The following is a 23,883-nucleotide window of genomic DNA, read 5'->3' on the forward strand; positions in this document are numbered from 1 at the left end:
CATAACCACTGCACTTTCCTGAGATTCCTACAAGCCTTTACCAGGGCCTTTCCAGCAGAGACATGCTGTTTCTCTGTATGGAATGGGAGGGAGGTCCTTGCACAACTCCTACGCGCATCCATGCCAAGTATCCCGGTGTTTGTGGGCATTTCTCAGACAGCAGTGCTTGAGGCAAGGGGCCATGGCTCTGTCCCTATCCATCTCTGCAGATGTGTCTTCCTCACTTTCACAGGTAGTACCCATGCCACTTTCTCTGCAGGCTGTCATCTTGTCAGTTAAGCTCAAGTGAGCACTTCCAAGGTTCATCAGATGTGATGGTTCATTTCAGCTATGTAAGCAGCCTGTTCTGGGATTCATCTTGTAAAATTTATAAACCCAGCTGGCTTCCAGTATTCTTCTAGCTGCAGTAGCGTTGCATGATTCAGAAATTTATTTAAAGGGGGTTGTGGTTCTGCAGAAACCACTCCAGGACCAATACAGCATTTCAAATTAACAAATATATCTCTTTTTTCAGTCGACCTTGAGATATGCTGCAATACTGAATGATGGGTCAAAATCTTCTGATTTATGTGCAGGACACTGACTAATTGAAAAACTTTCCTAAGCATGAGAACAAAGAACTGTCTCACGGTGGGTTTTTTTTCAGATGGGTTGAAATATTGCAGAGACTGTGTCCTTCAATCTAGCCACTTCACTCTATGCACACACTGAAATGCTTGGACAGCCGAAGATATTTTAATGATGGCCTAAGTGAATTATTGCATCAATAAAAGAGTTACTTTTAAAAATTACAACTAACTTGGAAAGTTGGAAAACAGCCACCCAAAGCATTTGTTCTGAAGTTTATGAGCAAAATACATTCTTAAAGAAATTCCACTGCTAACCGATGACCATATCAGTAAGATGTGTCCGTGTGGACCGCGTTGTCAACAGGTGCCATTATTTACATCTGTGGAGCCTACATCCATCTTAGCCAATGGCCTTTTCGAGGTCATTTCTCTGTTGAATTGCCAAAGCCAAACATACCGCCGTTAAGAATTTTCTGCTTCTCTTGCTGCAATTCTGTGCTAAATGGCATAAGGCTAAGGTCACTATTTTTCTGTTAATCTTATAAATCTTTCACAATGGTGTGATTTCTTAACAGAAAACTGACAGCTGCAAACACCCCCCCCCAAAAAAAAAAATAGGACAAAATATAGCTCATGAAAGATGGCTCAGGTTAGTGTTGCAATGGCACTATACATTTATGTTTATAAACATATACAGTGCCATTGAAACCCTAATCTGAACCATTTTGAACACAGTGATGAATCCTTCTAGCTTTTACACCAACACATGGCCCTGAGCTTACAAAGGACCTTGATAACAGAGCATGCCGAAATGTCAGTTGTCCCACCATGCCTCTTTAAAAGTAAATCCCAGCGGTTAATATGCACAGCAGACGTGCATGGGTCAGTCTCCTCCCGGGAAAAATACAGCGCAGTTGAAGTGCAGAACTGTTAAATATTTGCATAGTTGTGACATGAACCGGTTGAGAAAATCTCTTTTTCTTCATCCCAAGGATGTCCAAGTTTCCACAATTGTTTCTGGGGCAGCGATGACTTTGTGTAAACTATTGTCAATGCCGGGGGGGGGGGGGGTGGGACACGACACGAACGGACGACGACACACATGGAGCCCTACAAACGCCTCGCTCGCTCTGGACGTGAAACACAACTAAAGTTTTCCATCTCCTCATTGCTTCCTCCCCCCCTCCCCGCCAACTCTCCTTCGCACCCCCCCCCCCCCCGCCCCGGGCGGCTCGGCCGCACGCAGGCACCGCCGCCCCCCGCAGCCCAGCGGCGGGGACCCGGTGCCGGGGGTGGCGGGGCGGGCGCGGCAGGGAGGGCAGCGCGGAGGGGACCCTGTCCCTGTCGTGTCCCCTGTCCCCCCGCGGCTTGGCCCAAGCATCCGGGACCGGGTCCGCCCGCTTCCAGGTTGCCGGGGCAGGGCTGCTTTCTCCTCCCACCCCCGGCGGCTCCCAGGGATATGCCGGGCCCTACCGCGGCTTGTCACCCACCCCAGCCGAAGGCAGGGAGCAGCCCCTGGCCGGCCGCCAGCCCTCTCCCTGGCAGCTACCTTCCCCCGGCCGCCGGCTCCGCACCGCGGGATCCTCCTGCCTCCGCTCCTACAAAGTTGTAGCGCAGAGACAGGCGCGGCAGAGCCGCCAGCCAACCCGCGGCAGCATGTCCGGTACCAAATACGTAGACTCGGAGGTAGGACCGCCGTGGGGACGGAGTCGGGGGGTTGCGAGCTGCTCCGCCGGCTGCCCCGCCGCCCTCCCGCCCTCCCCGCCGCGTACCTGCAGCGGCTCGGCCCCCCGCTCCGCGCTCCCCGGCCCCGCGGAGGAGCGGGGGCAGCCCGGCGGGGGAGGGCGGACAACCGGGCACCTGCGGGCAAGGGACAGCGGGGCAGGGGGGACCGGGGGGGCTCGTCCCCTGCGGCAGGACCGGGGCCGCGGCGAGGGCGGTATATGGAGGGCGCCGGCGTGGAGGGGGCACGGAGGTGGCCGTGCGGGAAGGGCAGCATAGCGGTATAGTGAGGGCGGTGTGGTGAGGGCACTACGATGAGGGCGCCGGCGTGGAGGGGGCACGGTGGGGGCCCCGTGCTCCGGTCGGCGCGGCCAGGGCGGTGTGGGGAGGACGGTACGGGGGTGGTAGAGTGGAGAGGGCAGTATGGGGATGGTAGCGTGGGGATGGTGGCGTGGGGAGGGCAGTATGGGGACGGCAGAGTGGAGGGGGCAGCACAGGGATGGTAGCGAGGGGATGGTAGCCTGGGGAGGGCAGTACAAGGATGGTAGCCTGGGGAGGGCAGTACGGGGAAGGCGCTGGCGCTGCCCGCGCCCTCCCCGCGTAGGGGCGGCCGCGCTCCGCCCTGGGGCAACGCGGCGGGGAGCGGAGCGGGGCGGTGCGGGGTCGGGGACGCCTGGCGGCGGGATCGGGGTCGGGATCGGGAGCCAGCGCCGTGCCCGGTACCGCGGGGGTGTGGTGTGCGTCCCGCGGCCGCGGTTAAATAGCCGGGGCGAGAGCCGCCCCGCAGCCAGGCTCCCGCCGCTCCGCGCTCCCCGCGGGACCCGCCGCCTCCCCCCAACCCGCCCCCCCCGCCCTGCCCTACCCGGCCCGGCCCGGCCCTCCGCGGCTCGGCTCCCCCCTCCCGCCCGCTCTCCCTCTCCCTCCTCTCCGCAGGGCTTTCTCTACACGGCGCCCATCAGGGAGCAGGGCAACATCTACAAGCCCAACAACAAGATGATGGCAGACGAGCTGAGCGAAAAGGCGGTGCACGACGTGCACACCAAAGAGATCGACCTGGTCAACCGGGACCCCAAGCACCTCAACGACGACGTGGTCAAGGTGAGGGGACGGGGGGACGGACCGAGGCGGGACGGGGCGAGGCAGAGTACGCGGGGCACTGGCAGGGCGACAGCAGCCCGCAGCCGCTCCCCTCCACCTGCTGCAAGAGGGAAGGGACCGTGGCGGGGGGAGAGATATGTTCCTAATTTATTTATCTTTTCTTTTTTAAAAGAAAAGGGAGAGGGTGCAGGGGAGAGGGCCAGGGCAGCCCGCTGGAGCTCCGTGCTGCACCCTGGATGGGGGCTGCATCCCGCGGCGGGGCTGTCCCTGCGTTCCCCGGGCCCTGCGGGGCTGCCCCCCGCCGGGACGGGCGCTGGCGACAGCCCTGCGGGGCAGGGGCCGCCCCGGAGCCGGGGCTCCTGCAGCTGTCTGCCGGCGGGTCAGTCCCTGCAGCCGGGGCATCCCGCCCAGGAGCCGGGGGAAAAAAAGTTGCGTGACCGTTTGTAACACCGGCTGAGGGATTTTCCTTCCCTCGGGCACGTATAGAGGCAGGGCAGGGAGGCGGCACCAAACCAGCGCAGTCTGGGCTGGGAATGGCCTGTGGGACAGGTCACCCTGCCTAAGCCAAGTGGGTGCAAAATCAGGGATCCTGGTGGTCCTTTGGGTCGGTTTCCTTGTTTCGTTTTGTTTCCCTGAGTGTTTTTCTTTCCCTCAAGAAGTGATAAATGGAAATAAGCTAAGCAAAATCTAGCTGTGCCCTTGGCTAGATTTTTTTGTTTGTTTATTCAGGTTTTTGATTCAGAGTTTGACTGTTGTGACAAATCAGGGTCGATGGAGATTTTTGCTTGAAGGCACTTTGGTCAGAAAAACTCATAGAGATCATCTTAGCAGACAAACTTTATACTTTGCATGTGAAAATTGAGGATGGTGTCATCTGGGCTTGTCAGAACCCAGGAAAAACAGGAGTTGCCCAGCCATAGTGGGTGACTAAGCCACTAACTGGCTGATTTAGTGTCCAGCAGAGTCAGAGTGTGCGCAGTTCACCATGTTTGTTGGTCAGGAAGACCCTTTATTGAAGAAGAGAAATATCACATTGTTTCCAGACAATCAAAAGGTTGGACTCTGGTTCCTGAATGTATGTCAGTAAAATGATTCATTATATGTGCTGGTAATATAGCAATGGCCCAAGTAACCTTAAATTCCACTGACTTCAACACAATTTTGTGATGAATGTGATTTGAAGGTGATGAATATGACCAGCCATTGTGCTGGTTCAATGCTAAGGATTTTCTCTCAGAGCAGGCTGTATCTTTAAAGAGCCATTATCAGCTTTACAATCTAGAAAGAAAAGGCACAAAGTTTTTATTTGTTTAGAAAAAAAACCATCTGTGTACCTAATAGCACAAAACTTCCATTAAAGTGGTTGATTTTCAAAGGGAAGGGAGCAATTCTTTTTTCTTCTACCCATGGAGGAGCAGCTGAGTAGACAGGGAATGCAGGAGCTGAAGAATGCGGCTGCATCACGGCTTATTGCGTACATCAACAGAAGAAGTCCCCAAAGCAACCAAACCTTCTGAGGGTGAGTCATAGCCCCCAAGCAAGTCAGAATCCGGGTGTCCACAAACTTAACTAGGGAAAGAAAGATCCTGCTGGGAAAAGAGGGAGACCACTGACGGAAAAAACTCCTAACGGACTTGAAAGAAACTGAAGCGTACAAAGCCCATCCTGCCTTCTCCTCCTCCCACAGGGGCAATGATTAAGAAAGTTTGTTACATCCAATCATCTAAAGGAAAGTTGAAAAATAAGAATTATAGGAATGGAAAAAACCAAGCTTTTCAGTTTGTCCTTTTGAAATAATTGTGGACCAACACATTCATTGAAAACCAGCAAACAGCCAGAATACCGGTACTGCCTCTATATCAGCAAGTGAGCTCCTGGTCGTGCACGTAGTCGCATCAAGACACGGGAATGTGTCAAAATGAATTCGGTGTTAACCAGACAGGATCCGTTTTGCCTCATAAAACCAGCAGCATTTGTGAAAAATGTGGGCATCATAAAGCAACATTTTTCAGTCTTGTTACAAGGATAAATAAGAATTACTTTGATTTTGATAAGTATTTCAAGGATAGGTCCAACCTGAAAAGTAGAGATAGGAATTTTCCCACAATTTGAGTTTATTTGGGCACTGCTTTCAGGTTCAGCCTATTAGACGTAGCAATAAAGTTCAGGACCCCCCCCCCCGCCCAGTACGTAGGGGACAGGCTTGGTTTGGGGTGAAGATACACAGATTCAGCTCCTGCCTTAACCATCAGTCTGCGGTCCCCTTCTGTCATGCATCTGCCTTTCTTACTTCAGCTGTAAAACATCCAGGCAGAGTAAAAAATCCCAGTCTCAGTCTGAGGTACTGAGAATCAGAATAAAAAAAAAGGTTCAGGAGTGTTGTAATGCCAGAAGTGTGGTTCAGGCTTAGCTCAGTTTTGTTTAGAGCCGTTGCATTTTTCTAGATTCAGAACCTTCTGCTTTTTACCCAGCATTTAATGCATTTCTTGCCACTTGACTATGAGGCACAATAGCATGGAAACTGGGGACAAATCAGTCAGCCATGAAACAGAAATGATTAGACAGAGAACGAGGAATCTGCTCTGTAAGCAGCTCTCTAAAAGGCCTCAGTGTTGTCTGCATCCAAATACTTCCCATAGCACATTTTAAAAATAACCCTTGCTTGTGAGAAGCAGGAGACACGTTCCCTTGATGTGCAACATGCAGCATCTGCACAGCTTCCCCTGCAGCAGATACATGGCGCGGGCAGCAATAGGGGAGGGACCCCGTCGAGATCCTTTAATAAAAGCTAGACACACGGGGCAGCTTTATACCAAAGGTATTGGTGACCTCAGCTTACTTATGGTTTCTCTTCAAATTATCTACCAGGTAGAAGCTAAGTGCTGGGAGGTTTCCAAAAAAGTGGGGCGAATGATTGGATTTCTGTCCAAAGAGGGATGCAAAACGAGGCCTTACCCAACCTGAGGTCTGCAGACAACGGAGTTGGCAGCTCTGTGCTGGAGGAAGCACGATCTAGTAAAATCACCAGAATTTCCTTCCTGTTCCAATTCCTTCAGCGGGGAGCGGAAAGGAAGGAGTTTCTTCCTCACACGACTGCCCTCGTGCGTCACCTTGACGGGGGCAGAACGTGCAACGGTGGTCCCATGCCTTCACGCACTGGCTTTTGAAGTTGGCTGGTCATGCAGGAGGCAAGGAGGGAATCTAGCGAGGGAGAAGCAGCCTCTGTGGACCTGAGAGCTCTCCAGGAGTCAGTCTGGTGATTATTTTGCGGCTATTTTGCTGCACAGCTGTATCTATTTAATACGTCCTTCACTGAATGATTCTGCTCCTGGACTTGTGTCACACAGGATAGAAAGCTCATCGGGTGTTTTTTTTTTTCTCTCATTCATTCCCTGATGATGGAGGATTCGCATGAAGGTGCCTGAAGTTCAGCCTTTGCTCTTCCTGTTTCCCAGCACACTATTTGTGTTTTCCGGAGCATGGCTAAATTACAGCCTTTCAACTCTTTCGAGTTCAGAGTTTCTCAAAGTATCTGTGGTCAAGTCTGCACAAAGTTTACTGAATTTAGAAGAAGAAGCAGAGGAGGGAAACAGTGTTCCTGCAGCTTGCGCTTCTCAGTACTTCCTTGCTCCTTGCTCAGGATGGGGATGGACCTTGCAGCCAGCCCTGCAAAGTCTATTCTTTTGGGAGTACTGAGGACCAAAGGTGCAGTCACATCTGCAGCCAGATTATAGCTTTTTCCTACAGTGGTGTGCCAGGAAGAAAGGCCCGTGCCTGGTTTACCATCCAGAACATAATTATTATTTTGTTTTAAACGAGTGGTGTCTATCTGCTGTTTGTTGCGTAAGAGTCCTTTTCTTTCTGGAAAAAAAAATTCCAGTACTTGGCTACAGATGTAAGGATGCAGGGCTTTTGTACCAAGTTTTAAACAGTTACGTATTCATGCCTTCCACTTAAAGCTAATGCAGTTAAGGACAATTCAGCTCGCTGCAAGGAAAAGTCTGGAATTTTTAGTCAGATGTTGACAAATACCATAACACCCTTATGTGGGCATGAGGGAGGAAAGTATTGCTCAGCCATTTTAAAGCCATTTACAATTTCTACGGCTTTCTAATAAAAAGAGAGGTTTTTTTAAAAAGAGGTTTGCCATTTTATTTAATCCTTCACAGTTACGGTCCCTCCCTGTTGCGCTGAGCATGGTATAAGATGCAGAGATGACTAGGCAGAGCATCTTCCACCTCCACACCTGAGAACCTCCTGGAAGGAAAGCAGGCATCGTCCCCTGCTCTTTTCAGGTGGGAGGGCTAAGGCGTTGTGGGCTGTCACTCTGATGTGACAGCAGGCGTCAACCTGGAAGGAACAGAGTTCTGCTCTTCAACATGGTAAAGCGAGAGAAAAGCAGAGCTCAGTCAGGTGCTTTTTCTGAAACAAGGAATTAAATGACAGTTAATGCAGATCCCTGTTCTTTGTTTTCAGATGTTGTTAAAAATCCCATGAAAATCATAGAATCATAGAATCGCCTAGGTTGGAAGGGACCTTTCAGATCATCTAGTCCGACCATCAACTTAACTCTGACAAAAACCATCACTAAGCCATATCTCTAAGCACTGTGTCTACCCGTCTTTTAAATACCTCCAGGAATGGTGCCTCAACCCCTTCCCTGGGCAGCCTGTTCCAATGCTTCATAACCCTTTCAGTGTAAAAATTTTTCCTAATATCCAGTCTAAGCCTCCCCTGGCGCAAATATATAGATATAGATACAGATATTGATATAGATATATAAAATATATATAGAGAGATATATAGAGAGAGATATACATTTAAATACATCAATATAAATGCATGTTTAAATACATCAATATCAATATATCAATATCAATATATCAATATAAATGTGTGTGTGTGTATATTCTAATCCAAGCTTGTCATCTGGGCTCTTGCTATTGGCCGTGATGGAAGTCAGATGTGTCTGGAGGCAGATTCACATCACAGAGTTTAGGCATAACGATATAGCTTAGACAAGGCACTGTACTTTTACACTTCTGCTTTTAAATGAAATGCTTCTGAAACTTTGTATCATATTAATGTGGGGTTTAGATGTAAAATGCAAGAATGTTCAAATGTTTGACTTCGGCTATCCACGTGATACAATTCTGTTCTAAATATTTCTTCCAAAGCTAGTCTAGGAGTGAGAGATTAAAAACTCGAGTTATTATGAATGCCAGTTTATATGAGGACTGAAAAACAGTTTTCTTGCACATTAATTAGGAGTTTCCAGACATGGAATTTCTGAATGTCCATAAGATTACAGATAGTAATGGCATTTGTCCTAATGAAAGCTTCTTGCTCAAAAAAATGTGTTTGCATTTAAGCTCATAGTATTATTAAAGCCTTATGCACTGCCTTCTTGCTTAGCACGACGAACATGACTCATAACTCCATAGGAAAATCTTCATTTGATGGCCATGGGGACAGAGCCAACGATTCAGCATGGATGTTCCTTTTGTTAGAAATTATTGGACGCTATCTGCTCCGGCAGGGGGGTTGGACTAGATGATCTCCAGAGGTCCCTTCCAACCCTACCATTCTGTGATTCTGTGATCTCAGATTCAGAGGAGACAAATACTTTTAGTTTCTGATAAATTCAACAGAATTCAGATTATACGTTGGAAAACTATAAGAAAAAATTAAATTAATTGTAGAATTTTTAGCCCACTATATGGACAGAAATACAGCCTTCTGTTGCAGAGAGTATGGATGTCTAAACCAAAACCAAATAATATTAAAATCCAAAAATCTCCAGAGGGAAGAGGGAAAATGTGTATGATAGAGTGGTCTGCCCATGAGGTCCCCAGTGAGAATTTGATCTTTGCTGTATTTTAGGCAACAGAGAGAAGAAAATACAAATGAACTTGGATGATTCCATAAAACTTACGATCTCTGGAAAACTGAAGAGAGATATAGTTCTAAACTAAAATAAGTTTGCATTTCCCACAGCTCTCAAATACCCTTGTAATAAATAGACAGCGGGATGAAATCTACATCGGCAATTGATTTTTTTGAGCTTTTTGATCCAGAACTACCATCTCTCTTTTCTTTTCTAGACAAACGACAGTAATAAATACCATCTTGGACTAAAAAGGATTTGTTATTTTGAAGATGAAAGAGAAGTTAATGCCATTTAATTTCATTTGATTTACTGGGGATGCCGGTTCAACTCCGTTAGTCCCTTTATATTTTTCTGGCAGATTTCTTATGAAAATGTCTTTTGATAGTTTCAAAACAAACTTTGAATTTTATGCAATATCATTCTTGTCAGAAATTATGTCATGAGATTAGCATTGAAAAGGACAAATAGTTTCAGTGCCACTATCCCCACTCTAATGAACACATTAATTGATAAAACTTGCACCTGATTTTATTCAACATAATCAAGGAGCTGTGCTGTAGTTGTTAGTGGGGCTGTACAAGGATGAGGTTTGTTCGTCGTCTTCTATTTATTTGGTCCATGTGCTTTATTTTGAAATAAATGGCAACTGATAAATTCAGCTATGTGGATAGGAAGTGAGAAGATGCTCTCACAGCTGAAGGTGAAAGCATCACGTTCCCTCTCCAAACTCCCGCTGTGCTGAATTTGTACTCCGAGTTCCAAAAAAGCCTAAGGGAGTCTCATAGATGGATTGCAACACTTCCTCTGTCAGCTTTGAAATCTCTTCTCAGAATTCAAACAAATGCTACAAAGAAGAAAAATCAGTTTTCCCTCAAGATGAGGTTAATACCTCCTGTAGACCTCAGCCATATAGTCTCCTGTTGGTTTTGAAGTCCATGTTCATATATCTCTGTTCTAGTGTAGTTCATGACAAGACCAGAACTGTAGACTAATGATATCTTGATTTTTATGAAATAGTAAAGAAGTAATTACCTCATATTTAAGGATCAGTAACTTAAGATCCTCCATAAGAAAGAAACCTTCTAACAGGAGAAATGAAGAGGCAATTTTTTTTTAAAGAAAAAGGCAGCAGGGCATCGCTGCACACTCACAGTCAGCAGTAAGCGTATTCAGGCAGAAATGAGGGAAGAGGTGAGAACAAGTTATACAGATTTGCTAAAAAGAATTGCGGCAGTTAACAGGAATGTGTCTGTGGGTAGTATGCGTAGTTAAGGGTCTCCTCTCCTTAGCCTGCTTTTACAAATGAGAAAGAGAAAAAAGTGGTTTCCAGATCTAAAGCACCCTCCAAAGGTGCTTGTCTCTCTCCATGCACTAGTAAAGAGTCTAAGGTCACCATATTTCCATTTCCCATTAGTGCCTAAATTTAGGAGGGATGAAGCTAGAGCAAGTTCTGAAAAGTTATACTTAATAGCAGTTTATTATCTTAATAGCAGGTCTACAAACCTGCATTGAGGGTAATATAATGTAATATCATATCATATCATATCATATCATATCATATCATATCATATCATATCATATATAGAAATATATTATATTTATATGTATAAAATAAAATATAATATGAAAGTATAATATAGAATCTGTTTACGGAATATCTTTACTTTTATTAATGTTTCTGGATTTTGGTTAACTCCAGACCCCACTGGAATCAATAAAAGAATTCCCATTATCTTTACTGCAGTCAAAACTTTCCCCCCGGCGTTCTTGGTGATTAATATGCCTCTTTAAACATACAGATGGACAGACATGTGGATGTACATACACACAGACGTATCAGAGTTCTTTGCTAAAATAGCTGTATCAAACACGGAACTGTGGGACATGAAATAAATACTAAAATGAAGAAAGTTTCTTTGGAGTTTCTCTTGGGGAAAACAGCAATAACCTCCCAGACACCCCGTTTCCAGGGAGGAAAAGAGCCCTTTTATTTTCTGCCTGCCTGCTCTGACAACGGCAACGTATTTTCCAAGGAACTGGCTGACATGACATGCCCACCTGCACAGGAAGTTCCGCTGCGTTTCAGAGGAGTGCAGATGTCTCCTTGAAGCTGCTCGGCTTTCCTTCTGCTGGATTATCCCGAGACAGGACGGGCAAGTGCTTCAGGAAGAGCTCTCTGGAGGAACGGCTGGTTGTTACAGCGCTGACCCGTTGGCATCAGTCACGTTTTTCGCACGAGCACTTCCGCAGATTTCGATGAGCCTGCCCATCTGATAAAACAAAGCCCATCACCAGGGCTTTTCTGGTCTGTCATCAGCAGTTCAGCATGGGCAGGCAGCAGGACGTTGTTCTCTCAGTAATTAGAAGCGAATTATTTTTTTGGCTATTTTCATTGATTTTTACTTTCTGAAAAGGTAACCTGCAATCACAGCCTTTTTCTAAGTCATGGCATTGTTTAAAATCGATCACCACCCAGTTGAATATTTGTTATGTGCGCAGTAGGGGTCACTCCTGACCAGACTGGTTTTATTCTCTGGCTAGAAGACTGTAGTCCTTCAAATTTACTTTCCGACATGAATATCCTTGTTTGTTAAAGCATTGTTTGCTTTTCTGGCATACTCTGTAGTACACAGGAAAGATTCACTATTTCCATTAAGAGGTGTGCCAGCAGAACACTCTTTTCGTGCCATATTATGGAAAGCAGGCACCGGGCGACAGGGAATGTAAGGCAAAGTCATTGGCCAGTTTGAACCAGTAGCTGGGGTGGAACAGTTCTGCTTGCTTCTGTACGGTTTCTTTTGCCTAGCAATTACTTGTTTGTCATTTTTCTGCATTTAACCAGCCTTACACAAAAACTACGGTCCTGGCGATCTGCACTCGAGGCATCTCTGGTTTTGTGCAAAGAAATGAGCGTTGTGCCCATCGATCTGGCCAGTCCCTAAAACGGTGGCGAGCTCTAAGGCAGAATTCAAGGCTGACAGGCAGAGCCTAATCTTGCTGCACCCCAGGAGGGGCTCATGGGGTTCCCTTGTTAGATCCTTGCCACCATACCAAGAGTCAAGGTGATTTCTTGTCTTGTGATGGAACTTATCCCGTCTCTGAACGCTGCTGGATGTGTTTTGTAGCCACCCAGTGCTATAGCCTGAGGCTTATATAAATACTCTGGAATAGAATGACTTTTGGCTTTATAATACACCTGACAGCACATAATGTTTGCTGTTGAAGACAAGGATTAGCAAGGAATCACAGAATCATAGAATGGTTTGGGTTGGAAGGGACCTTAAAGATCAACTACTTCCAACCCCCCTGCCATGGGCAGGGACACCTCCCACTAGACCAGGCTGCTCAAAGCCCCATCCAGCCTGGCCTTGAACACTTCCAGGGATGGGGCACCCACAGCTTCTCTGGGCAACCCGTTCCAGTGTCTCACCACCCTCACAGTAAAGAATTTCTTCCTAATATCTAATCTAAATCTCCTCTCTTCCAGTTTGAAGCCATTACCCCTCGCCCTATCGCTCCACTCCCTGATAAAGAGTCCCTCCCCATCTCTCCTGTAGGCCCCCTTTAAGTACTGGAAGGCTGCTATAAGATCTTCTCAGAGCCTTCTCTTTTCTAGGCTGAACAACCCAAAATCTCTCAGCCTGTCTTCTAAAGGAAATAGAACATCTAGGCATCATGAAGCTGTATGTTTTCAGGAACGAAGTAGCATCTTCTCTACATAACTGCAGGTAAACTCTTAAAAGGTTGAATGACTTTTTAGAGTAGAAACAAGTGAAGACACTGTTCAAGTTCCTGTAACCCCGTGCAACCAAGGCGAGGATGTGCATCCTCAGGGAGAGCATCGGACCCCTTTGCAATACTGACAGCCCCGTGTCCTCCTATTCCTTTTTCAGGTAGCCTTGCAGCTGTGAAGTGCTACCATGTGCAACACCCTACACCTTCAAAATAGTGAAGTCTCCTGGTGTCTGGGCGGTGAGGGAAGGGAGAAGAACAACCTTACCCCTATGAATCCCAGCACATCCCATGCTCTTTCCCTTGGATTCAGTAGAAACAACCTAATAGGCTTTTTCATCATTTTCTGATAAACTGTGGTAGTGGTCAGCAAGACAAGCACCAGCCGATATGGAAATGTGATATTTCAAAGGGTCAGGGAAACATTTAGATGATTAGCTGATGTCACTGGTTTAACAGAATAGTTGTGAGCTTATTGCTTAGGGGTTTTTTGCTTCTGCTGTGATGCCTTTGTTTTCCAAGCACTGTAACTGTCAATTTTTAAGTTTCAAATAGTATGTGGAAGTACAAAAACTAATAACAATCTCATATGCTTATGCATTTTCTAAGTTTTAATAACACACCACAGCCTTCTACAAAGTTCGTAGTGCTGCATCTGTCCTGAACATCACCTCCCAAATGTAACTCATGATCTTTTATACATTTTCTTCTGCTGAGTGTTTCTTTAAAGGTCCTTGAATGCATTCAGAAATTTTACAAGTTGCATTTATCACAACAGAGAAAAAGATCACGTCTGCCTTTTTCTATAGGTCTATTCCAGGTCTTTACAGGGACACAATATAATGTGGTGAAGCAGTATTCTACTTACAGTCTTGATGTCAGGGAAAAACCAGTTTAAAAGCAGCACAGGGTAAGCAGTAAAGACAGTTCCCATACTCTGTGTTAAAAATGTAAAGAAAACTAGCTTGTGACTCCTTCTTGTATAAATACATATTCAGACTAGACTATAGCCCTGGTCTGGCAGAGCATGTAAGCGTATTGACATCAGTGGGACGGGTCACGTTTTTCAAGTTGTGTGCGTATTTAAATGGCTTGCTTGGTTCAGGATATTAGTGATCAATCAAGAGAGATCCAGTAAGGGTCTGAGCATCTCTTCACTGGCTCCTAAAGGTATAGATGGCACTCGAAAATGTAGGCATCCTCAGTGCTTGTTGGGGTTCCTCCTCAGTGGAGGAGCAGTGGTGCCTCTCTGTGCGAACTGCACGAAGTGAGCAGAGTAGCAGCACACAGCTACCACACACGAAGGTTTGAATAATTACAGTTACAATCACAGAAATGTGGCATAGGTCAAAGCTCCCATAAAATGCTGATGGCCCTAATAATTTTTCCTGATAGACCCAGCACAGTAAATTTTTCTGTGATGTCATGGATAATGTGTACCTCAAAGAACAAACTTTTGAGGAGAAGCAGAACTGGTAAGTAGGCAACTGGGGGTTGGCGTTTGACACACTTTTCCAGCCTGCCAAGTTTGGATACAGAGGGACTAAAGCGACACAGTCAACAGGTCAACTGCTTTCATATATAAAGCTTATATACTTGAGTAAGCTGGGATTTTTTTTTAGAAAAAGCAGTAACTTCACACTGTTAAGCTTTTTTAATTGATAGTTTTTTTCTTTAAACAGACTTGGAAAAAAAGAAGACAAATTCCCCGTGCTCTTTCCTTTTATTGTAAATAAATCTCTCTTAGAATCAAAGCAGGTTCCTTAATTTCCTGATAAAAGTTTAATAAACATATGCAGAGCAAAAGAAGCTGCAGTAATTCTCATAGCAGAATCAGACAAAAGCTTCAAGCAATGTAAAAACTGGCTTTACCAAACTGAATAGTAGGAAACAAAGAATAGCTGAAGTCAGGAAGTGTATTGTAGGCATGGAACAGCAGTTGATAGTGTTTAATAGCTTTGGCTGAAACAGAAGGCTGTAGTGAGTTATTAGCATCCTTTGGAGGGTCAAAACAAATTTCCTTTACTTCTCTCCTTGTCACAAGTGAACGTGCCTGTGTTTTCATGAGCTTGGCAAATGCCTCACCCTGATTTCACAGCACACCCTGACAGCTCTGGAGGAACAAACCGCACACTGAAATGTACCGAACAAGACCTCGGCGTAACCTAAGCGTGCCTTTATGTAGATGAAACAGAGGTCTTCACAGATTTACATGCACACAATGCTTTGTCAAAAGTGGCGTCAAGAACAATACCCTAAAAAAAGGTATCTTGTCCTTGCAAGCCAGTTAGGTTCATTTCCAGAAATTAGAGTATCTTTGTTCCCTAGGATCATATTTCTGGCCCCTTCTCTTTCTCCTCTCAGTCCTATTTTTACTTTATTTAGTTCAGTTGGACTCCCATTATCAGTCCAGTGACACTCACCGTCACTGAGTGTTGCTGAACTAAAAACCAGAAGACAGTGAGAGACGAGACCGAGGAGTGAGCGATCCCAGTGGGGTAAATGTAACCCACAGCACGGCAAAATGCATCCAGTCACCTATTCCTCCTGCTGCCTGTGGAGGACTGATCCCTGGGAGTTAAAAACAGGATCTTTGATGGGAGTGGTTCAGTGCAGGAAGAATCTGGGTGATATCTCAGTTCCTGCAGCGTAAGGACTTATCTGTACTGCCTGAACAGTGGAACAAATAGAGCGTTTCCCAGCCAGTGGATCTGTACGTGATCTGTTGAGAAGTAGAAGAGCCCAGATTACCTCAAGTCTTTATTTAGGCAGTGCACGGCTGTGGGTGAGTCTGAGTTTGGACAGCACCGCAGAAGTTCGCGTTCGTGTCGTAGCTGGACTCTCTTGACATGTACGTAATTTCATGGCTTTCAGGGAGGTAGCAGCTTCATTTTAACACTGTATTCAGCTGAGTGATTTTAGAGTTTTTCTCACTTTTCACTCTCAAATTCACTTTAGTATCTCCCTTATTCAAAGGGGAACATGGGTCTTGAGGAATAATGAAATAGGAAAGATGATGGTGAGGCATCAGTTGTGGTTCCTACAGCACCATCTCTTCAGGTTGTGTGCATTGGTAGAAGCATTTCTACAGCTGTTAAAATTACTCCAAGAAAGTAACCTCTTGACAATTTTTAGTGGCACAAATACACCGCTATTTTCTTCTCCCAGGCAGATTGATTCCTGAGTACTTTTAGGACAACAGTGTATGACTTGAGCTGGGAAATCCTGGCCAAAGATATATCATAAATGTTCTAATATTAGCATCATCTCCTGGAATGAGGACAGGGCTGTCCATCTGGAAATGTTGTATGGCAGGATTCTTCTGTCAGCTCCCCAGGATTAACTCCGTGGACATCTTGGAGCACACAGCAGGCTAAAAACATTAGTTATTGAGAATCATGATTGCAGAAAGTTTACTATTTGATTTGAAAACCAATGAGTTTACTGGCTTCCATTTTTCGGTACAGCATTCACTATAATGAATTATTTTGAAAGGAATCAAATTACAGGCCAGTCTTACTATTTATTTTAAAAGTTCTAGAAACTTCACATTAACCTATGGTCTCTTTTTGCATGCCAAAAGCAGGCTTTGCTGATAAAAATAGGCCCCGCTGAGCTAAATTAAAGATGTAACCATGAAAAGGCTGATGGAGCTCAATGCGAACTTGCTTTCCTGCTGAGATTTAATATTTCCCTTATGGGCCAGTTGAAAAAATACAAGATAGACTCCGCCACAACCAAATTGAATAAAAAGACTCTAGATGCGACCCTCAGTAGTCCTCGATGCACCGAACTGCAGTGTGATGGCTGCGTGAACAAACTGTCTCTGCCAATGGTCACATCAGCTGGTGGGAAGCATGCCATAAGTTGCCAGAAGTTTCAGAATAAGAAGGCTATACTTAACCTATGAGAAAAAAACGTAGTCTTCGTGTAGTAGCGTTTTTTGAAAAGCAGCTTTTTTTTGCTATAATCATCTTGGGGTTTGCCATCATCTGCATATTTATATTATCTGATTTCAAGGCAAACACTGATGATAAGCCAAGAACACCCATTCTCTTTGAAAATGAGCTAGCATGGGTTATGGGCTACAACAAAAAGTTTGCTTTCAAATAGCTGCAGAAACAGATACTATAAGTATGCCTGCTTGTGTATTCCAAAAATAAAGTATACTTGCTCCATAAACTCAGGCATACCTTTTTCTCAGCGTTCAGTTGAATGAGATTGGTTTCAGTGAACAAGATCTTGACATCATCTGGGGAGGACAGGGATAGCTGTAAGACAATTAGATGCCATCATCAGTAAATATTATTGACTTCTCCAGGTATACATCTACAACCTTTTCTTCTTTCTTTCATGATGCAGTCCTAAAATCCCATGATTGATACAAAGACATCTGATTGTTTCATTTGGTAAAAAGATCACAATACATCCAGGAAAGTTCCTTGCCCTGTCTTACTAGACTGTAGCTAACTTTTAATTATGTTTCTGTAATTATTTTATGGTCAATATACTTCATAAAGCTAATTTTTGGTCAGTTGTGTGGTCCCCAAACATGAACTTTTATATCTAATAATGCCACAATGAAAATAGAGAGATATTGTTGCCTGTGATGCCTTTCCCAGAATTACTTCCACTAGAGCTTCAGTCTCGCACCCACTGAAAGTACAGAGCCCAAATAATTTCCAATTTGCTGTCTTCACTCAGCAGTGACTGTAGTGTACTTTCTGTGTCGTCTTTAGACACTGGTTTCAAGGAAACTGTTTTCTGAGATTTGTACCAAAAATTCATGCGCACAACCTACAGAAGCAGAGGTTATTGCATACCTGTAGAACTATTGCAGAGGAGAACTGTGATTCAGACTCTCTTCATTTTCGTTTTTTGTAGCTGTTATTTAAAATTACGCTGTCTGGTTTCAGCTTTTGGCTCTGCAGGCCTTTACAGGCAAGTGCACAGTGCTGAGGTGTGTTCCGTATCACCAGCAATATGTTGAATCAAGCCAGCTTGACATTAGGCATTCAAAATATTTGATATCACAGCTGATTCAGAAATTTCCTCCCAAAGACTTTCAGTCTGTTCAAGTAAATTGTGCCTGAACTGTGCACTTCTGCTTTGGAATTATCTTTTTTGTTTAAGAAACTGCAAAGTCCAGCGGTTTTACAGCATTTTTCCCTTCGGTTTGGAAGTGATTGAAGATTCAACAGGAGAGAGGGAGGAGTTCTTTCCAATTGTTATGTGTATTTTAGATTAAAAGAAGTGATTGTAAGCCTTTTCCTACAGTATAAGCAATACTTATACTGAGTGTATGTGTATATTCAGCATGCTAAGGTACTATTGCCCGAGTTTCTGAGGCTGCTGACCCGTATCATATTTACCCCGTGCCTGTAAATCTTCACTTACGTCAGCAGCAGCATCTCACTTTGGGATCCAGTCCCAGGAATGCAATTTCTTTTTTTCCTTTCATTTGATTTAAACAGTCATTTAGTTTCTTGCAGAGGAATAGTGTTGTGATGTTCTCTTTCCTGTTGAATGCAGTACCTCTACAATTGGTTGTACTAGCTAAATTAAATATCCCGTATTGTGGGTTATATCAAACGCATGTTCGTGTGACACGGGGCTGAACCATCATCGCAATTCTGTTAATTTTCTAATAGAAATGTTATGACAATTAAGCTTCCTGAATAGCTCGGTATTTCAACAGAGAGCAGTAAAATATGCCCGTTGGAATGCACTGCTTCCTTAGGTAACTTTCTGAACAATTTAGGAATAGCCAAAACTGTGAAATATGTGGAAGAGTATGTTCCTTCTGGCCTTGTCTTTCATGAACAGAGTGTTAGCACGTAAACAGGATAGGATAGAACAAAACGGTTCTAATGTGAAGGCCCTCCATATGTTTAATAAGATGAAAGAGCTCCCTAACCCTTTCAGACTAAGGAGGAGCTTCACCTGATGCAGATCAAAATCCAACATTTTATTTTTCAGTCTAACAAGAGCTATCTGTGCCTGTTTCAAAGTATATATTTAAATAGCTAGCCTCACCCTTTATTCACTGTCAAAATTCAGCAATGATTTCAACAAGGAAGGATGGGAAAATGGGGACGAATAAAACCCATTTTATTCATACATGCTTGAGGTATGTAAAAAGTCAGAGTAGCGACTGCATTTATTCTATTCATAAAGATGTGAAACAGTTACGTTAGGCAATGAAAGCGTGATGATTCTGCTCACCTGGTTTGTGCCTTAAGTAGACTTCAAGGGCACTGCGTATCCTTAGGGCTGTAGGAGATGAGGAAAATATATTCAGTTTTGTCGACATCTCCATCTAGAAGTTAGATGTCTTAATCTTGAGCTTGTTATCAAGGCTCCCTGGTAGTCACTGGAGAAAGATAATTACTGAAGATTCATGGCTTAAATGCTGTGCTAAAATGGGTTGAATCGTGTTGGGACGTCGGAAGTACGTGCTTCGGTGTTTTGTTGCCGGGGACCATTGCTCTCCAGGAAAGGTGTTTCTGGAATCCACCCTTGACGCGAATGTCTGACTGACCTGACTTTGTGTTCTTTGCTGCAGATTGATTTTGAAGATGTGATTGCTGAGCCAGAGGGAACACACAGCTTTGATGGGATTTGGAAGGCCAGTTTTACCACCTTCACTGTAACGAAATACTGGTTTTATCGTTTACTGTCAGCAATCTTTGGCATTCCTATGGCTCTCATCTGGGGCATCTACTTTGCCATTTTGTCATTCCTGCACATCTGGGCAGTGGTGCCGTGCATAAGGAGCTACCTGATTGAGATCCAGTGCATTAGCCGCGTCTATTCCATCTGCATCCACACGTTCTGCGACCCACTCTTTGAGGCCATAGGCAAAATGTTCAGCAGCATCCGAGCCACAGTACGGAAAGAGATTTGAGGGACATTTCAAGGAGAGCCATCAGCCTAAGAAGGGGGTGGGGGTTTTGTGTTGTTTGGAGTGTTTTGGTGCCAGTTTCGTGTTTCCAAAAGCAACATACAGCAACTGGTGGTGGATATACTGGCCCAAAACAAAGAATCACTTGCTCAGTTTCTTTTCTACTATTAATTCTTACTGGACTACTTGCTTCTTTTTTTTTTCTTCTTTTTTTTTTTTTCCCCTTCAGTTTGCATTTCAAACTAACCTTAAATGGCTATTCTTCCATGCCAGCTGCGTATCATTTTGCTGGCCATTCAATCCAGAGACTGAAGTGTTGTTGGATGGCTTTTTCTCTCACCCTTCATTCCTTGTGAGATAAATTCACAGTGATACTGAAGAACGACAAAAATGCTTTCCAACGCTATAAAGCCATTCATTTTATTGTGGCCAAAGAGCACGGAGCTATTGCAGCAGAATGATCGTGACCAGCTGGCAGGTTTTAGCAGAATGTTCTTTTTCAATTGGATTGTCACTTGACTGCAGCTATTTACAGTCATGGTCAGATATGGTGCACTACGAATAAATTAGTTCAAGTAAACAAATTACTAAACTAATACACGTCCCAAAAATCTAACACTTTATCAGGTTGGAGACATTGACACGGGAAAGCTTTTCATGTGCATAAAAAGCTTCAGTCGGTGCTTTTCTGTCTCATTCTCTCTTGGAAGTTTGCATCCAGTCATTGCTCAGCCTTTGCTAGGATTGCAGAAGCAAGCTGCAGCTGAGGACTAAAACTGGTCATTATGGAAATGTTTTCCCGACTGTGACTTACGACACATCCCTTAGCGAGCATTTAGGTGCTTCTCTCGTAGGCTTCTTTTTTTTTTTTGTAATTTTTTGCAAAGTATTCATATAAATACATATCGCGGGTATGCCAGAGATAGCCCTGGGTTACAAGAAAAATGAAGGTGTGCCAAACACAAGCCACATGAGGCCAAGGAGGAGCTGCCCCTGAGAGGAGAAACTTTTCTGTCCACTTCCAAAGCTTCCCTGCCCACGCCACTAGCGCGCAGATTATTTTCAGGAGAATTGACGCTTTGCTGAGTCTAAACCAACCCGTCGCGAGGGGTGGGTTTAGAAACTTCACGTTTGTGGGTTGGTTTGTGCATTTTTTTAGCTGAGCTGCCGCATCGGGAAGTCTTAAACGGAGGGTGTTGTGTGAAACTGCCGTGTTGCGAAGTGCGAGGCCCGGAAAGCGAGGCCTTTGCCACACATTCTGATGCTGTGACCTGCAGGAGCTTTTTTTGCCCTCGTGATAGTACTGTGTTCAGAGGTGCTCTCTGCATCCTCGTACGGTTTGCGTGAAGCATTTGTAAAAAATAGTTGTGAGGCTAATCAGCTTTATGGTAAACCGAGCTGGGGCCTGAGCCTGCTCCGGTTGGGATCTCCAGCAAACCAGTTCTTGACCTCGGAGAGTGCAAGATTTGGCCCTTGGGATGAGCTTGGAGCTGTCTGGTACACCTACGGCTTTTTTATTTAGCGCTGATATTTCACATATGGCTTTACTTAACACGGGAGTGCCTTCGGTTCAGTTTCTGCCAAAGCATTGAAAACTTTAGGAAATGCTGCATTTTTTAAGGGGAGGGGAGGGAGGAGAGGGGAAAGGGTGCACAAAAAAGTTACAAAGCTATTAACTACTATTGTTTGCATTTAAAACAGACACTGGTATGGATATAGTTTTATGTTTTTCTATGTACATAATGGAGAGTGTACTATTATAGATTTTTTCAGTATTAAAAACAAGCGAGATTGTAAACAAGAAATATTTTATCTTTTTATGAGGAAAATCACTCTGAAGAAAACCTTGATTTACCATATAAATTGTATATCCTGAAAGATGTCTGTTCACTTAGAGTTATTAGTCCCTAATCCAAATACATTGCTGATCCGAGACATTTACATTGTTGTTATATGCTTACAGATATAACTGACACTTTTTTTAATTCTGCATGTACATTAAAGACTACAATAAAACGATGTTTAATGGTAGCTCCTGTCTGACTTCTTTTTCCTTGTACGTCATGTGAACAAACCTCATGTTTAAACTGATGGAGGGGAGATTTAGATTGGATATTAGGAAGAAATTCTTTACTGTGCAGATAGTGAGACACTGGCACAGGTTGCCCAGGGAAGCTGTGGATGCCCCATCCCTGGAAGTGTTCAAGGCCAGGCTGGATGGGGCTTTGAGCAGCCTGGTCTAGTGGGAGGTGTCCCTGCCCATGGCAGGGGGGTTTGGAACTGGATGATCTTTAAGGTGCCTTCCAACCCAAACCATTCTATGATTCTATGAAGAAAAGTCCATTATTTCTCGATAAAGAAACAGAAAGCGATGTCATTTGTTTCTCAACAAAGAAAGCACAAAACAGTCTTAATGTGTGGTTCAGGATCTGACTCAGGAAGGTTCTTCCCAACAAAAAATGACATTTTTCTCCCAAGTAAATATTTCTGCTGCTAAATAAGTAGGCAGTGGAACTAGTGAATACAGCATTGAATAGGGAGCCTAAGCTTGTTTATATGCTAAATGATGGCAAATTCCATTGCTTTCTTGTTCCCCAGTTTCCCTACATTTCAAATTAGGATAATGTTGTTTTCTTGTAGATGATTTTAATAACCAATAAACAGAATGATACCATAATACAATGAGTTGCTTATAGTTCATTTTACATTAGACTTTGGCCATCCAAAATTCAGATCTGGGTTGTCCAGATAGCTCTTCAGTTAAAATTGTTTAAAGCTTTCATTTTGAGTCCAGTGGAAACAGGATTCTTCCTAATAAAAGCTCATTAGTCTAGGCATTTTATGTATGGAAATAGGGGAATGACAGCTTTTATCCAGCCATGTATAGACCTAACGTGTGACAGGACAGTTCTTTTCTATGGGATTATTGCACAATACCAGTCACACCATTAACCTAGTACACAAGAGTCCAACAAAACAGGCTATTACATTTTGGCCTACAAATCTTTTAACTATATTTTAGTGTTCAAATGGCAGACACCAGCTTAAGGTACTCTGTCATATGTTCTCCAATAGCTGAATAGTGTATTTAATGGTAGTTAATAGTCCAATGATAGCAAATAGTACATTGAATTGGACTATGTATTCTGAGAAAATTTAGAATATTTTAAAAGGTAAAAGGGAGGTTGTAATGTGAAAGTAAAGCCAATGAGCATTCCAGGATTCAAAAACATCTTCCTTTTGCAAAGAGATGGATAGTTTCAGAACAGACACATCTATTCATCTCAACCATTTATGATGTCACATCTCCAGGACTCCTCATGGGGGAGATGTGTAGATTCACCCGACGATTGCATCATCCCTGGCACTTCCCTGGGCAGCGGTCACAGGGCTGTGCTGTGGGTCAGTCTCATACCCGTGCTCCTGCCAGGCTCTCAGTTCCGTAACACTCATGATCAATACCACAGTCACCATACAGTCCATAGCAAGATCCGGGCTTGTCTACTGGGAGACTAGACATGCTGTTAGACAATGGCGTCAGTCAATCTCCTATCATGGAGATTGTGTAATCTGTAAATGTGGTGTAGACAGTCTTACACTACTAGATACGAAAGTCAGTGTCAAAAGCTGCCTTGAACCTGTGGGTTCATGTGGGTTCAACACGACTTTTTCCTCCTATGAGAAAACTTCCTTGGCTGTTGCTGGTCACTCTTCTCATCCTCTGGGTCACCAGTTCTTAAGTTGTGCCATTTAGCTTGAACAATTTTCCTTTGAATGCCATGAGACGACGTATGGAGGAGCTGTACACGCCAGTTAAAACTAGCTGGAGCATCCAAGCTTTGAGAAATGAGAGTGTGAACTGCTTGGTTGTGTGGTTGATCCCTCTGAATTTGATTAAGAACAGTGGACTAAATGCAGAATATTTTTTTGAAATACATTTGTTGGAGTAAATTACAAACCATAGGCTT

General features: G+C 44.3%; 1 protein-coding gene across 1 annotated transcript; it reads left to right on the top strand.

Annotated features, from left to right (window-relative positions):
* The first annotated feature begins 2,034 nt into the window (after positions 1-2,034).
* Positions 2,035-21,946, top strand: CAV1 (caveolin 1). Its single transcript, XM_054185424.1, has 3 exons — positions 2,035-2,255; positions 3,225-3,389; positions 19,577-21,946. Exons 1-3 carry the CDS (start codon positions 2,226-2,228, stop codon positions 19,916-19,918), a joined length of 537 nt encoding a protein of 178 aa, XP_054041399.1. The 5' UTR covers positions 2,035-2,225; the 3' UTR covers positions 19,919-21,946.
* The last annotated feature ends 1,937 nt before the right edge of the window (positions 21,947-23,883 follow it).

This window comes from Rissa tridactyla, chromosome 1 (assembly GCF_028500815.1).
Source record: "Rissa tridactyla isolate bRisTri1 chromosome 1, bRisTri1.patW.cur.20221130, whole genome shotgun sequence".
In the NCBI taxonomy this organism is placed as follows: domain Eukaryota; kingdom Metazoa; phylum Chordata; class Aves; order Charadriiformes; family Laridae; genus Rissa; species Rissa tridactyla.